General features: G+C 35.6%; 1 protein-coding gene across 2 annotated transcripts in view; it reads left to right on the plus strand.

The window, feature by feature from the left end:
• Gapvd1 (GTPase activating protein and VPS9 domains 1) overlaps positions 1 to 14,804 on the plus strand; it is a 168,871-nt gene that overhangs the window by 130,424 nt on the left and 23,643 nt on the right. For both annotated transcript variants that reach the window (XM_067102135.1, XM_067102136.1), the window contains exons 19-21: positions 4,794 to 4,908; positions 5,892 to 5,964; positions 14,276 to 14,473. In XM_067102135.1, coding sequence (XP_066958236.1) covers positions 4,794 to 4,908; positions 5,892 to 5,964; positions 14,276 to 14,473 — 386 coding nt within the window. The remainder of the gene's footprint in view (positions 1 to 4,793; positions 4,909 to 5,891; positions 5,965 to 14,275; positions 14,474 to 14,804) is intronic.

A 14,804-nucleotide genomic window follows, 5' to 3' on the forward strand; every position in this document is an offset into this window, starting at 1 on the left:
ATTTATTTTATCATAAAAATGTCATTTTGATAAGGATTCTCAAATTTACAAACCCTCCAGAGTCCTAGCCTTAGCTATATAAAGCTAATTGCTTGAATTTCTACTTGCTTCAACTGTATTTTGTAGTTTTACATTTTTACCACTTTTCCACCCTTATATTCCAGACCTGACCTTTTGTTCATTTACGCAGTATGATCTTGAACATGGTCATGGTTGCATGTGGAATATAAAGGAATGTGAAGTTGAATGGTATCCATCTTCTCCTATAGAAAGGTTAAAGTCTAATGTCAAACTTGGCCTTCAGTGTATTAAAGATACACATGGTTAGACCCAGGTATTTTTAGACCAGCTATTTATGAAAGTATTGTTCTTCATTTGTAACCTCTCAACTTCTCTTAAATATAATTACAGTACCAAAAGAAGATTAAGTTTTAACCATGGTTATGTTTGTGTTAGAATTTATAGAGAGGAAAATAGATAGTTGCTGTAAAAGTGATATAACTTTTGGGAATAGGAATAATTTGGATAAAAGGGGAGATAAAAATATTTGAAAGGGAAAAAACAAAGACAGATGGGATAGATGTGGGTGTTTTACTACATCCACCCCTACAAATATTGGACACCCATTTTAATTCTTCCTCTTCCCACAAACTTAAGTCCCTTGTTGTGGGTAAGGCAGCATTATGGTGCATCTCAAAAGATTGTATGAATGATGTCTTGTCAGTGCTATTCTTGATCCTTTCCTGAACACAGTTAAGAGCAGAGGTTTTTAGCCATGTATTCCTCTTCATCATTGCTCCAGTTATTGTGAAATTTCAGTTTGAATCGCTTAAAATTAGCCAAGATTACATTCTTGCTGTGATTGAACTTGGCAGCACTACAGCATTAGGTGGCCATAAACAATGTACATTTGCCACAACAGTATACAAGTTTTGTGCAGCCAGTGGATCAAGGCATCATTCACACAGCCAGGTTATGCTGTCAGTGCCTGTTCTTCAAGGAGGTAATATTTGTATCATGAGACCAAGAGAATGAGGAGGAGGACACTTGCTGTCAGCATATTGGAACTAATTTTAAAAACTGTAACATTAAGACGTATATCTCTAATCGGGTGATTGCATATAAGGACATTAGTTGGATGATGTTTGGCAGTGCCTGGAATCTTTTGCTTAAAGATAAGGAAGGTGACATTCTCAATTTTATTGGAGTTAAGGCTAAGATCTTTGGCAGTGTGCTTTCAAATGCTGATGAAAAGAGGATAATGAATTCAGATATGTGTGATTGGTTGGATAGCAATGAGGGGTTCCAGGGTACTTTATTTGCTCATTGCAAAAATTGCACTTTTTTGGTGGAAGACAAGATCATAGAGTCATGTAATTGAAAATCAGCTCCACTCCCTTTCTCAGTCAATAATTTTTCTTCATTTGAGCTCGAACTCCTCCTCTTTGATCATTAACTGCAACTTAGTGTTGTAACAAATGTTCTGATATTTTATTGCGGTCAGTGTGTTGGGTATGATTCTTTTTGTTATTTAAGGGCTCAGTGAATAGTGTGCAAGATACTGTTATACAGTATCTTGCTGATTAATAAAACGAGCATATTGTACTCTTCAGAGAAGACATAATAATGTTAAAGACTATGAAATTTACAACATCCATAAAAAAACAAAGAATTATTAAAAGTGGTAAGGATTAAATTCAGTGGACAATCTTTCCCTGAAATTTAAAACTTTAGGCCAGAACAGAGGCTGAGACCATTTACAACTAAATCTTCAGTGCAAAAATTATAGTAAATATGGGCATAAAAAAAAATGTAAGAACAGCATATGTGCAAACTGCTGATCTAGTGATCATGCAATGCAACAAAACAAAGATCACCATATTGTGTTAACAATAGCCAAGACCATCATGCTAAAAGAGAAGAATGTTTTTTCCATAGATACAGTACCAAGCTAAAGATGTTACAAGATAAGAGCAGGAATACCCATTAAGAAGGAAAATTACAATTAAAAGTAATGGCTTATTATAAGCTATCAAAGAATTTGCATAGAAAATGTAAAAGTGTAGGCAATAAATAAACAGAAAATTCAGAACAAAAAAATATTGACCAAAATATATATGAAGTCCTTAATCCCCTTCCATCTAAGGAGTTTACAAACCACAAAAAAAACTAAAGAGATGGACATTGCAGTGTATGGTAAAAAGATGTCTAATAAATGGTGTGTTGATTGCTTTATCACCAAAGAACAAACAAAAAACTAATACTGACAAGCCAAAAGTATGTTCACTATCTGTGTCCTCATTACAGTGGATAGTGGTTTTACAGGCACAATGGATCTGCAGGTGTGCAGAAGTGTGGAATTTGCATCCAGAATCCCAAAGCAGAATGAGGAAGACTCTTCTCCCAAAGTTTACTGAACACTCACTTGGCCTGGTGAGGTTAGAGTCTCTCTTAGATACGCAGAGCACTGCCAGACTTAAGATTGATGGAAGAACAATGTTCACTGGTACCAGTTTTAAAAAACATTCTTTGAAGCCATATATAAGGGTGTGTGAGTTCTAAGATTTTCTGGAGTGACTGTAGAATCATCCATAAATTAGACTGTATAAAAAAACTTGAAATTTCCTGAAATCTCATCATCTTAATATGCCAGAATTTAAAAAATTAGTTTAATAATCTGCATCAAAACATTGAAACTAGTATACAGTCAGAAAAATTTAAGGAAATGACTAAAGGAGAAATAATTCCAAGGAAATTATATATTTTAATTACAGTATAAAACTCAATAGTTCAGTTCATGAAATATGGAAAAATGCAGAAAAACTAATGGATTAAATGTAAGATCACCAAGACATCCTAACATGTATTGTACCATACAAAGAATTTGGATTTCTATTGAGACTACCCCTTGGAAAGATGCCAACATGCCTCGAAGATGGGAGAGAGCTTTATGTGTGGATTGGACACACCCATCTAACGCACAGTTTCTTGATGACGGGTGATGTCCAGCCTTATTGGTGCCCTCGACTGTGAATTATTTACTGGTTGAATACCCCAGTCTTGGTGATTTCATAAATCAATACCTTTCTGAGGATTGTGGTGAGGATGACAGGTTCATCCTTGCAGCAATCCTTGGAGGGGAAGTGGAATGTGGTGCCAGTGGCACCTTTAAATTTAGTAAGGAAACAGGTCTTTTTATAAACTACTTTTTAATTGTTTTTGTGTTTTTAACTTTGTTTAATTTTTTAGTACAGTCAGACCTCTTAAAACTGGCATTCTGTGGTCTAGGAAATCCCGTGGTTCTGCTCAGTTTTGAATCAGTCGCTTCCCAACAGCAAAAATTATGCCACATCTCTTTTGTTTTTATGAAAATAATTGTTTGTAATGAAAATGTGTGAAGTCAGATATGTTTTCGATATTAAATTTAAATGCATAAATATTTTTTTTAAAGATTCCACTTGAGAGGGCTCTACCAAGTTGAAACTTTTAATCAAAACAATGAGACATTTGGCTATGCACAAATTCCTTACTCTAGAGTGCTTGAAAGACCTCATTTTTTTATATAGCTTTATATTTACCCATTTGATATGCCACCCAAGAGATCAGATGATGATAGAGGTAAGAAGCAAAAGGATAAATCTTCATCTATGCTAGAAAATGTTTCTATCCTTCCCCTTTAGTTAGCGAATGTTTAGTGTTCATTTTCCTCAGTAGATGGCAATGTGCTCTGTTTACTTTTTGACAGCGAATGCACTGAGTGATTGCTGAAATTCATTCTTTAATTTTGTCATTTCATTACCCTCTACAATCAAAATAAAGGATGAAGAAACAAAGCAATAATTATGAATTTAGTAAATTTATGAGCTGAAAGTCACCAATAATATTCTGCAGATTCTGAGAAAAGTTCAAGCAGTTAACTTATGGTTAGGCAAACTCGGGAATGTAGGCTAAACCTGTTAACTAAAGTACATTATTTTAAGGAAAATTATATTGTATGAAGTTATAAAATGATAAAGTGAAAATATATTAGTAATAAATTAATAAAAAGTGGTGTCAGCAAGTAGGCTATTTGTATGTGGAGTTAGCCTGCAAGACTGTTTACATAGGGACTTCATTTTTTAGTGGTGTATTCTGTATTCCTGGATTTTCTGTGGTCTGGCAGTGGCCTGGTCCCAAGGTTCTCAGATTTAAGAAGTTTGACTGTATATGATTTTATTGACTGCATATTAATCTATGTTGGCGTCGATGACTTTTGTGGTGTTGACACCAGGTAGCTGAAATTTTTGTTGCAGGGACTAGACCTCTGTTTTGTTCATGCTTTTTTTTATCCACATTTTTCATGATTGTTGACAATTTTTTTTTTGGCGCCAATCAATCAATCAATCAATCTTCTAAATAGTCACTTTTTCTTCTCTTCAAGCTCTTCCTCTTTACTTCTTTATTCCCTTCTATTGTATATAGCAGTGGTGGAGTGGACTTTTAACATTATCAGAGGTAGTTGGTAAAGAAGAAAATTTGAACTCAAGATGGCTGTTTTGACAGTGTTGTCACTTTTTCTTCATCCACATTTATAGAGCTCCTTGTTCATCATTTATTTAAAATGCATTCCTGTTGATATATCAGAACACAGGTTTTCTACCACCATTATTTATCTGTACATTGCAAGGCAAATTTAGACACTTGTTCAGCTGTCATAAAAAACGGGTAGAGAGTTATTAAGACTATGAGTGATGGTATTGGGTGCCACTCTGCCTGTTCAGATATGCTAACTGGGGATTATTGTATTGTTCCAGGTAGTACAAATGAGCAGCTTGAAGCAGCCCAGTTAGCTCTGGAGAGGGTTATTATGTCACACATCTACATTCATGCCTTGTACCCTAATGGAGATGGCGATGTATCAAGAGACCAGTCAGTATTTAAAACTTTACATTTATGCATGAAATGTTTTTCAAAATATTTTTTCATGTCAAGTGCTTTTAAGGGTTGCATTTATTTTTATTTAAGATTAAAAAACTTGTACTGATTTAATTAATGTTGACTGAATTATCATATTTATAATACAAAAATGTTTGTCACCTGTCACATACATTTTGTTTTTCATCATAACAGCAGGCAAAATAATGATAGTTATTCATATAAGGTAAAAGTTATTTAAGATGAATGCAACTTCTATCTGATGTTTACATTATACAAGCATTCTGTACAAAATAAAAGATATGAGGCATTTTGGATGAAAATAGTAAACGTTAAAAACTAAGTTTGCTGCAAATTGTGTTGAAAGTGTACAAGTATTTATCTCGGCAATTTTGTTACTGGTATTGGAATTTGATTCATTTGTGCACCCTGTGTTCTTCCATTTTTTAAGGTATGCCAAACTCTGAACATGACTCCCAGCTGTTTGTGAATTTTTCTTGTGCTTTTTTTCATTATTTAACTGTTGTCTTACAAAATTTACATAGCTAACCCACATTTATCATAACAATAATTAATAAGTGCAGAAGCTTAAGAATGTCTTTAGATGGAAGTGGACATGCACATAACAGAAATTATTAATAATTCCAAATAATAATATAAGTAGCATACTATTCATAAAATTAATTTTTTAGTTAATAGAGGGACATGAAGAATTGGCAACCATTGTAAATATTTATTCTCTCTCTCTCTCTCTCTCTCTCTCTCTCTCTCTCTCTCTCTCTCTCTCTCTCTCTCTCTCTCTCTCTCTCTCTCTCTCTCTGTGTGTGTGTGTGTGTATAACTTTGATGAAAGTGGTAATAGGTTTTCATGTCACTAAAAGAGTATAGTCTTGTGATGAAAGTGATAATAGGTTTTCATGTCACTAATAGAGTAGTCTTCAAAATACTCTCTAGTTAATGTTAAATGTTTTACTTCAGGGTTCTCCATGAACACATGAAGAAGCTGTCTGCTGTGGTCACACCAGCACATAAAGATCTTAGAATACCAAAGGTAAGGTGTTAGCTTTCTGTATAAACATGTATATTATGGATGGCTTAAATTTTTTTATTATAGAGCACAATCAATTTAATATTTTATCTTTTTTTTTTTTTACTATTCCTCATATACAATTTACAAGGATGCTTATTTTTATCTTTAGAAAGGCATATGTATGTTGTTTTGAGCAAGGATAGTTCTGAGTGATTCATAGAATTGAAGGAATGTTCAAGAAAAAATGCCTTTCTTATTTATTGGATGGAATTATAAATTGCAGTGATGGCAGTATTAAGAAAGTGAATCAGTAGCATTTTTTGCAACTGTTTACATGTTGTTGCATGAAAATATTGTAAGTTGCTAAAACATATAAGCTAGTTGTATTTTTCCTGCTCCATCCCTCTCTTTAGTCTAAGGTACTGGTAACTGGAATGTTAGTTTATAATTACTTATGAATGAGCAATCATTCATTGCATTGCATACACATGTTCCTTGAACTATAACCTAATTTTTTTTAATTATGTGTATAATGATATATTGCAATAAAATTATTAACCCTCTGGTGCTCCGATAACGCGATTTCTGCGTAAGTTATTTTCGGGGGAAATTCACCAAAAAAAAAAAAAAAAGAGTCATCCGAAGAACACGAGGACTGCACCATTGCGTGGGCAGACATTGGACCTACAAGAAAATGCAGTTTTCACTTTTTTCCAGCATTATTTATTACAGAGTAATTACGAAAAATGTCAGTGTATATATACAAAAGGTGGCAGACATCCTAGTTTACCTCCAGTAGGAGAAGGACATCTAAGTAGCAGTGGGGAAGGGATATAGAGCAGCCCTGTCACAAGTGTTCAGGCCAAGAGGGATAGACCTGTCGGCCTTCTGGGAGCTGTCAGCTTTTATGAAGGGATTTGAACAAGAAGGCCCCTAGGGGAGTCAGAGCCCCCAAGTGGGATGTGACATGGGCCTTAGAATGTCTTGGAAGTCCTTTTTATGAAATAAGGCAAGAAACAGAGACCTAATGTTGAAGATGGTCTTCCCTCTGGCCCTAGCCTTAACCAAGAGAGTAGGGAACTCCACAGCCTGCCCTACAGGGTCTCCCATGCAGAGGGGTGGACTGCCTTGTCCTTTGAGTTCATGCCAGAGTTTGTGGTGAGGACACACAGCCATGGAGTCCTGGATCTGGGGTTTGAGAGGTTCTCCATACCTTCCTTAAGAGATTTTGTTGGTGGAGACAGGGAGGTGCTTTTGTGCCCCATCAGAGCCATCAGGCACTACCTGACACAAGCAGGCCCTCTAGGGAAATCAGAACCCCCAAGTGGGAAGTGACATGGGTTCTAGCAAGTCTTGGAGGGCCTCCTTATGAACCCTTGAAGACGGCCAGAGACAGAGACCTAATGCTGGAGATGGTTTTCCTTCTGGCCCAAGCTTTAACCAAAAGAGTAGGGGAACTTCACTGCCTGCCCTACAAAGCCTCCCATCCTATGGAGAAAAAATAGCAAATCACGGTGAGGATGTAAATCCAAAGACACAGATAACTATTGAATTTAATAAGTTAAAATGACAAGAACTGTTGAGTGCCATTTCTCTGCCCTGAGAGGAAATCACCCTGAGGGGTATCTCAGAGTGCATGCACCACTTCCTCTCCACCAAAATTCACTTCACCATACATAAAGGACCTACAATTAAGAATATAGCAATTGAAATAACAAATTTATCATGGGAAAATAATTTAATATTAAATATAATGTTAAACAGCAAGAAATTCAGCAAGCCTTAACAGAGAACTAGCTTCATGTAATTACGTCAATTTCGTAAATGTAAAGTAGTAACTATGTGTAAAGAATAAATGTCAGTTATGTAGGAAAATTTCTTTGATAAAATTAAATACTAATGGTTTGTAAACAAGAGGCACAAGTTAAATGGTAATTATAGTGATTGAGTCCTTTACTTTAGTTTTTATCGATGTGTTGGCGACCATGATTTAAGCCGTAATATGCACAAATCAAACAAAAGAACAGAGCAGTCATATTGAGCTTGCATAAAAACTCTCAACTGACTTACGTTCCTTAAGATGTTGTCTTCAAAATACTGTACTGTACATTAAAGGCAAGATGATAAAGCCAATGTTTCATGGGTCGCCTTCCTCCGCCCTCGAAACCTCTTCACTCTGCCTTGGCGGAATTTACTGCTCTGTGTCTGCTAAAGCTTCCCAAAATATGCAAATCTCCAGAAAATCTAGATGGGTTTGATGAAACTCCGCTCTGGACTGGAATCTGAACTCTGAAGTGGATTGAGCTGGACTCCTGAACAGAAAAAACTCCAAGGCAGACTCGATGGATATTTAACTGCCATACAGTTAGTTTCAAGAGCTATCCAGGCTCAATAGTAAACAAACAAATTTGTAAACTACCTTATTACCATTAAACCATTGCCTCCAGTTCAAACCATCACCAAAGTAAACAAAAGACTTATACTGTATCCTTGAATACAAATAAGAAAAATACACAAAAAAGTATAGAGATATTTCTTTTCACATCTAGAGGGGTGGACACCACCTTGTCCTTCAAGTTTGTGACAGAGTTCTTGGTGAAGACATAGGACCCTGGAGTCCCGGATCTGAGGATTGAGAGGGTCTCCATAACTTCCTTAATAGATTTCTTTGGTGGAGACAGGAGATGCTTGTGCACCCCATCAGAGCTTTCAGGCACTGCGTGAAAAGAACAGCAGCCCACTGACCAACAAGCAAAAGACTGTTGATGGGAAGGATGGGGAAGGAGGTGTTAAAAACACCATCTACTTCTGGCTCAGGGAGGTCATCACCAGGGCATACTCCTCCATGCAGTAAGGGGAGACACCCCCTGGGAAGGGTCAAGGCCTATGACATCCAGAGGACATGGCTGATGGTTACCTATCAAAAGAACCACTCAGTCCTCCAGGAGATGAAGGTGGGGGTGTGGAAGAGACAATCTGCTTCCATGGCCTTGTACCTCAGCGACCTAGCATGCAGGTCCATGGACACATTCACTCTGGGCCCAGTGATCATGGCCTGGCAGGTGGTGTAGAGGGTTATGGATCCCCACAGGAGAGGCTCCACCTGGGGAGAGTGGCATTTCACATCCCTGGAGGAGGAGGATGAGGGCAGAGCAGGAGATGGCCAGTGGATCCTCATCGAGGGAACCCCATGGAATGGAGGTGAGTACCACGGGCAGTCTCATATGTTTGAATTACACACCCACACACCTGTGGACAGTGGAGTTACAGAACACCTCTTGAAGGATGTGAGACTGTTAAATCCAGTAGCAGGTAGATCATCTTCCCTCCTAAAGGGTGAGGCTCCAGTTATGAAAGTGAAGGTTTATAACCAGGTAGGAACAAATAGCAAATTTTATTAAAGTAATTTGTATTTTCCCTAGCTATGCAAACTGTAGCTTTCATAAAGGATTTACCCACCTCTACTACCTCTCTTTGTTCCAATTCTACCTTCTCTGGATAGTATTGATAATTTTGCGATCAGGCTTGTCTCTACGATGGCCGAAATAGGCCAGTAGAGGCCAGGGTGAGGCCTGGGCCTACCCAGTAGGCTTTTGTTTTTTAGTAAGTACACAACCAAAGTGTGAGATGTGCTGGGATAGTTAATGAAAGCTAAGGTTTATAAACCTAAGAAAAATACAGATTACAGTAAAATTTGCATTATTAATAGCATCTTTCAAGTAAATAATAATAATATGGAGTCAGGCTAAGTAGTACTGGCCATCTGTGGTGAAATTAGCCTGCAGTATTGAGAGTCAGGGATAACATTACTGTATGGGAGGCCATACAGTTATTTATAAACTTGCAGGTATCCTGTGATTTATGGTAGGGTTATGGACTGAGAACCATGTTGAAACCCAAAATTATCATAAATCAAGCTACATTACGGTATTACTATTCAATACAGGTGTTGTATAAAGTACCATATACTGTATATAGCACTGTATAGGACCAACCAAACATATGTTCATATTGCAATGTTGTCTTTATTCGAACATTTGAAATATACTGTGCTTGGACTTTTATTTTGTAGACTAGAATAATTAAAACTTTTTTAATTAAAACTAAAATTGATCAAAACACAGTGTAGTACACTCCAAAAGAAAGATTGTAGTCAAAGCAATGGAATATATTTGATGAGCTTCTCTTTTGTTTTCTATTGAATATTTAACAAAATTGGTATTCTGGGTGTATTTTGATCAAATGTGACATAACATGGCTTGCAAAACTTCATACAGAAACATAAAAAAAAAATATCTGTGGAAAATGACGTAGAGTTGACATACCAAAAACACACTGTGGGCAAGTGCATTTTACTTAGTCTGATGGTTGTGTCTCTTAAAACATGTTCGTTAACGTAGCAGTGGTGCTTTGTCCTGTGGGTAGAGGTTCTTCACACAGTATGTTTCTGTGAAAAATGGGATGTCAATGGAAATTTTTGGAGGACACAGTTACCAAAAACCTCCTGTAGCATAATGCAGTTCATACAAATCATTGCCTCTCTCTCTCTCTCTCTCTCTCTTAAGATGCACAGAAAGTTACCTATACTCGCAGGAAGAGCACAATTTAGCTCAAAGTTGGCAAACAACTGCTAGGAAGGGTTCTTTTTTTTCCTTTTATTTTATTCTTCTCATTATCTGTTATTAGCTGCCTTATCCCTCCTCCCATTGAGAACATGCACAGAATTGCAGAGGTATTTATACAGAACAAAATAGTAGCTTTAGCAGGTAACACATTTATATCAGTGGTTCATTATTATTTTGTATTTCTTTGCTTTTGATTCTCAAGTGTTTATTAACAACCACTAACTAGTGAAGATTTTTAATTTGCAAACATGGGTTGCCTTTGTCAGCTGACCTCTCTCTGCACAGCTGTTTGCACAGTGTTTTAAAAACATGTGTGCAAATGTCATAGCATAAAAGTGATTGAAATATCAAATAAAGACATTACAAATATATATGTGTAATATACAAATAGATATGTGTAATAAAATATCTTTCAATATTCACCAGTTAGTAATGTTTGCTAGTTTTAGTTGGGAACTTCCAGTGTAAATACAAGTGGTTTGTACATTATTAATAAAGTGGATCTTTTTGCAGTGTTCATTTTCATTATTACTTTATTTCTCTTATAAACTGCAACTAGGTGTTATGTTATAGCTTATCATAATACAGTAAAGCCCCTGTATTCGCGGTCTAACGATTCGCAGACTCACCTATTCACAGATTTCTCTATGGAATATATACTCATTATTCACTGAAAATTTGCCCATTTGCAATATTTTTCACTGAGAAATATTCACTAATTACTGTATTTTCATGTAATTTTCATGACTAAGTTCACTTTTTGTGATCAAACTATCAAAATACACAGGTACCCAGGTAGTGCCCGAGTTACGATAATTTGCCTCACAATAATTCGATGGGGTAAGGAATTAATACTGATACGACAATATTTAGAAAATATTTTGAAATTTCCTGGGCGCAGGCAGCAGCGTACAATCAGGCAGCGAGAGAAGCCAAATTACAATAGACCACCTTCTTTTCCTCCATCTCTTTATCCCATCTTCTAGTTAAAAAGGTAAAAGAGGATGATAAAAGTATTGTTAGTAACGTACAGCCATAAACAACTGAACGAGAAACTGTTGTTTTCCTCATAACCGAATCAGATAACAACGGCCGTTTTGCTTGTATTTCAACCATCGTATGGTAATAAACAATTACAGTAGTTATAGTACAAATGAATTTAAATAGAATAAGACTGATATATTTTTTACATTATACCTGTATTTGGTATGAATAAATTTAAGCTGCAAGTTGTAGCTGAAGCGGAGAAAACAATGTTCAAGCTGCTAATGACTATAAATTATCGTGCATGGCAACATGGATGAAACTCGACTGTAATTAAAATTGGAGAGGAAGTATCTTAATCAAAACTACTGGGCATGAAAGAACACATATTACTGCTATTTTTATGCTGATAAACAATAAATACGTAAAGCTTGTATTATGATGAAATCAAGTGAAAATAGCGAATGTAATCTTGATTTTTTTTTACACAAAACAAACATGTCCCCAAATGGCCAACTTTATCTATTAACAAAAAAAATTGCTAAATTAATTTCACAACGAGATGTATTTAAGTTATATTTCAACTTAAAAACAGTTCATATAAAGAAAAATAATGGCCCCATATAAATAAAGTATCTAGAGATCTCATTTACGCTAACTAGAAGCAAGAAAAGCACTCTGAATTGAGTTAAACATGGCGAAATAAACTCACCGCAGAATCGATTTCCAAACCAAAACTTTGATCGCTATGATTGTAATTTATAATACAAAAGCAGTATATATAAAATATTAGATACAGTGAATGAAAGCATAACTTTTTAGAAAATCCATGGAAAAGATGCTTATACGTAATGTTGATGTTTGTATAATACGATATTATGTTAATATAGAGTACAATATAATGTAGGCTAGGATACCGTATTTGTGTACGATATACCATAGTGTAGGCTAAGCAAATTTTTGTTTGTTATTCAATATCTCTTTGTATTGAATTATCTTAAGTCACTGTGCATGAACCTCCAGAATTAGCTGATATTAATAATTACTAAACCGTGTATGTATAGAGTATACTGTATAGTGTAGGCTAGGCTACCATATTTGTATACATTACTGAATATCCTAGTGTAGGCTAGGCTATATTCAAGAGACATTTTTTCCAACAAATGATGGTTTTTTTGGAATCTAACCCCATCATAAGTAGGATAATACCCGTATAAACATGTTTAGAGTTTTTTTTGTGTTTGAACTATCAAAATAGGCAGTTCTAAGTGTTTTTAGGGGTTCTAAGTATTCGCGGATTTTAGCTATTCGTGGGCGGGTGTGGTACGCATCCCCCACGAATATGGGGGGTTTACTGTACTGTATTATGTTAGTTCACAGCTTACAGAAATTATTACTTTGATATGTGAATTATAATCTTTTTTTATCAGTAATACTACACAGTATAGCATAGCATTTTACAGTTCAGTATAGGTATGCCACACACTTGTACACACAAACATATGCACACACACACACACACACAAACTGTATGATTCTGCACTTCTCGTATGATGGTGCCCCCAGAAATTAAGCTAAAAATTGGGTCTCAGAGGTTATATTGGACACAAGTATTAAAAGTTATTATTTTCTGCTTCATCTCTAGAAACGGGGTTGTGGGGAGGGTGGTGAGTAGTGCTGCCTTTCTGCTTTAAGTGTCAAGCAGTGCAAGTTGTCTTACCTCACAGAGCTATGTCATATGAACAAAACTGTTTAGTAAGAATTTTTGTTTCCTCTTGGTGGTTAATTTGATTGTAGCACTTATTGATAAATGTCACAATTTAAAAAATTTGTCACAGTGTTGGTATAAAGGGATATCTATTTATGTTCCATTCTGTATGATTATTATATCAGACAGTATTGATTAGATTTTAGGCTAGTCTTTTGGGGTAGGCTGCAGAATGATTTTATAGAATTTTTTTTACTCCAAAAAAGTGATGGGCGTTACTGTTTGTATTCAGTCTGGCAACTGATAAAAGTTTTCATTAGGTGATTTACATTGTAAGAAGGGCAAATGTACAACCTAAATATTATTGTGTATTATAGCCATCATTATGTATATAGAATCAGAGGACTTAGTGACACCTTACATCAAGTCAGTTGATCAACACCAGGAGGGAGCTTTTTGCCTAAGACCCATCCTGTTGTTAAATGAACCAATCCTACTATGAGATTGACAGCCAGTGTCTCAGTGTTTTTCCAGAATAAAATTTTATCAATGTACCCGACAAGGATGACACTGTCATAGGATATCTTACATCCCTACCTAATTTTTTACTGTATTCTGTATTACGAAAGTTGCATAATTCTGGTTATTTTACTTTTATGAATATACTTTTTTCTAATGTAAGTAATAAAGAATGCTGCCAAAAATTAGATAGGGATGTAAAGTATACTATGGCTAAGTAATATCTTTGTCAGACGCACAGAAAAAAAGTTATTCCGGAAAAACACCTGGACAGAGGCTCTGAATCTCATGGTAGTAAGTTTAGTGTGAAACTTATCAGGTACATCAGTGTAACCAGTAGATGTAATCTGCTTTGATTTCAGTTTACTGTGTAAAAATAATGGTTTACTTCAAAATTACTTTCTATATTTTATAAATTTATTAATAATTGATAATAAGATTATTTTACTTGTGCCAGTAATTATCTTGTCATTTATTGTGTCAAATCTTTCTACAGCTGTATCAGTATGAATGCCCATGGCCCAGTGCACAGGCTGAAATAGTCTGCATCAATGCATATAAGACAGCTAGAGATAAATTACAGTGTGTGGTTCGGGCATCGCAGACTATCATGAATTTATTGCGTCTGGCACATGATCACTCAGTTCCAGCGGCAGATGACTTCATACCTGTGTTGGTGTATGTGCTTATTATGGTAAGTCAGCTTAATGTTTACTTGAAATTATTCTGTAAAATACAAATGTACTACTTTGGTTTGCGTGAGAAGTGCAGTTTACCTGTTCTTTTAATTTTTCCTTTTTTATACTAATGCATACTTATGGTTTACATAGGAATACACATCAGAAATAATCATTTTGTTAAAGATGTGTCAAATTCATATTACATGTCATAAATTTTATTTATCACCACACATCTCAGCTGAGGCACATCTAGCAGACATTTTGTGCCATCACTTCCTACTGTACGTTTATTTCTGTACAGAACTTCTTGTAGTGGCAGTCCCACTGTCCTCCTTTCATAAAGTG

This window comes from Macrobrachium rosenbergii, chromosome 59, assembly GCF_040412425.1.
Source record: "Macrobrachium rosenbergii isolate ZJJX-2024 chromosome 59, ASM4041242v1, whole genome shotgun sequence".
In the NCBI taxonomy this organism is placed as follows: Eukaryota; Metazoa; Arthropoda; class Malacostraca; order Decapoda; family Palaemonidae; genus Macrobrachium; species Macrobrachium rosenbergii.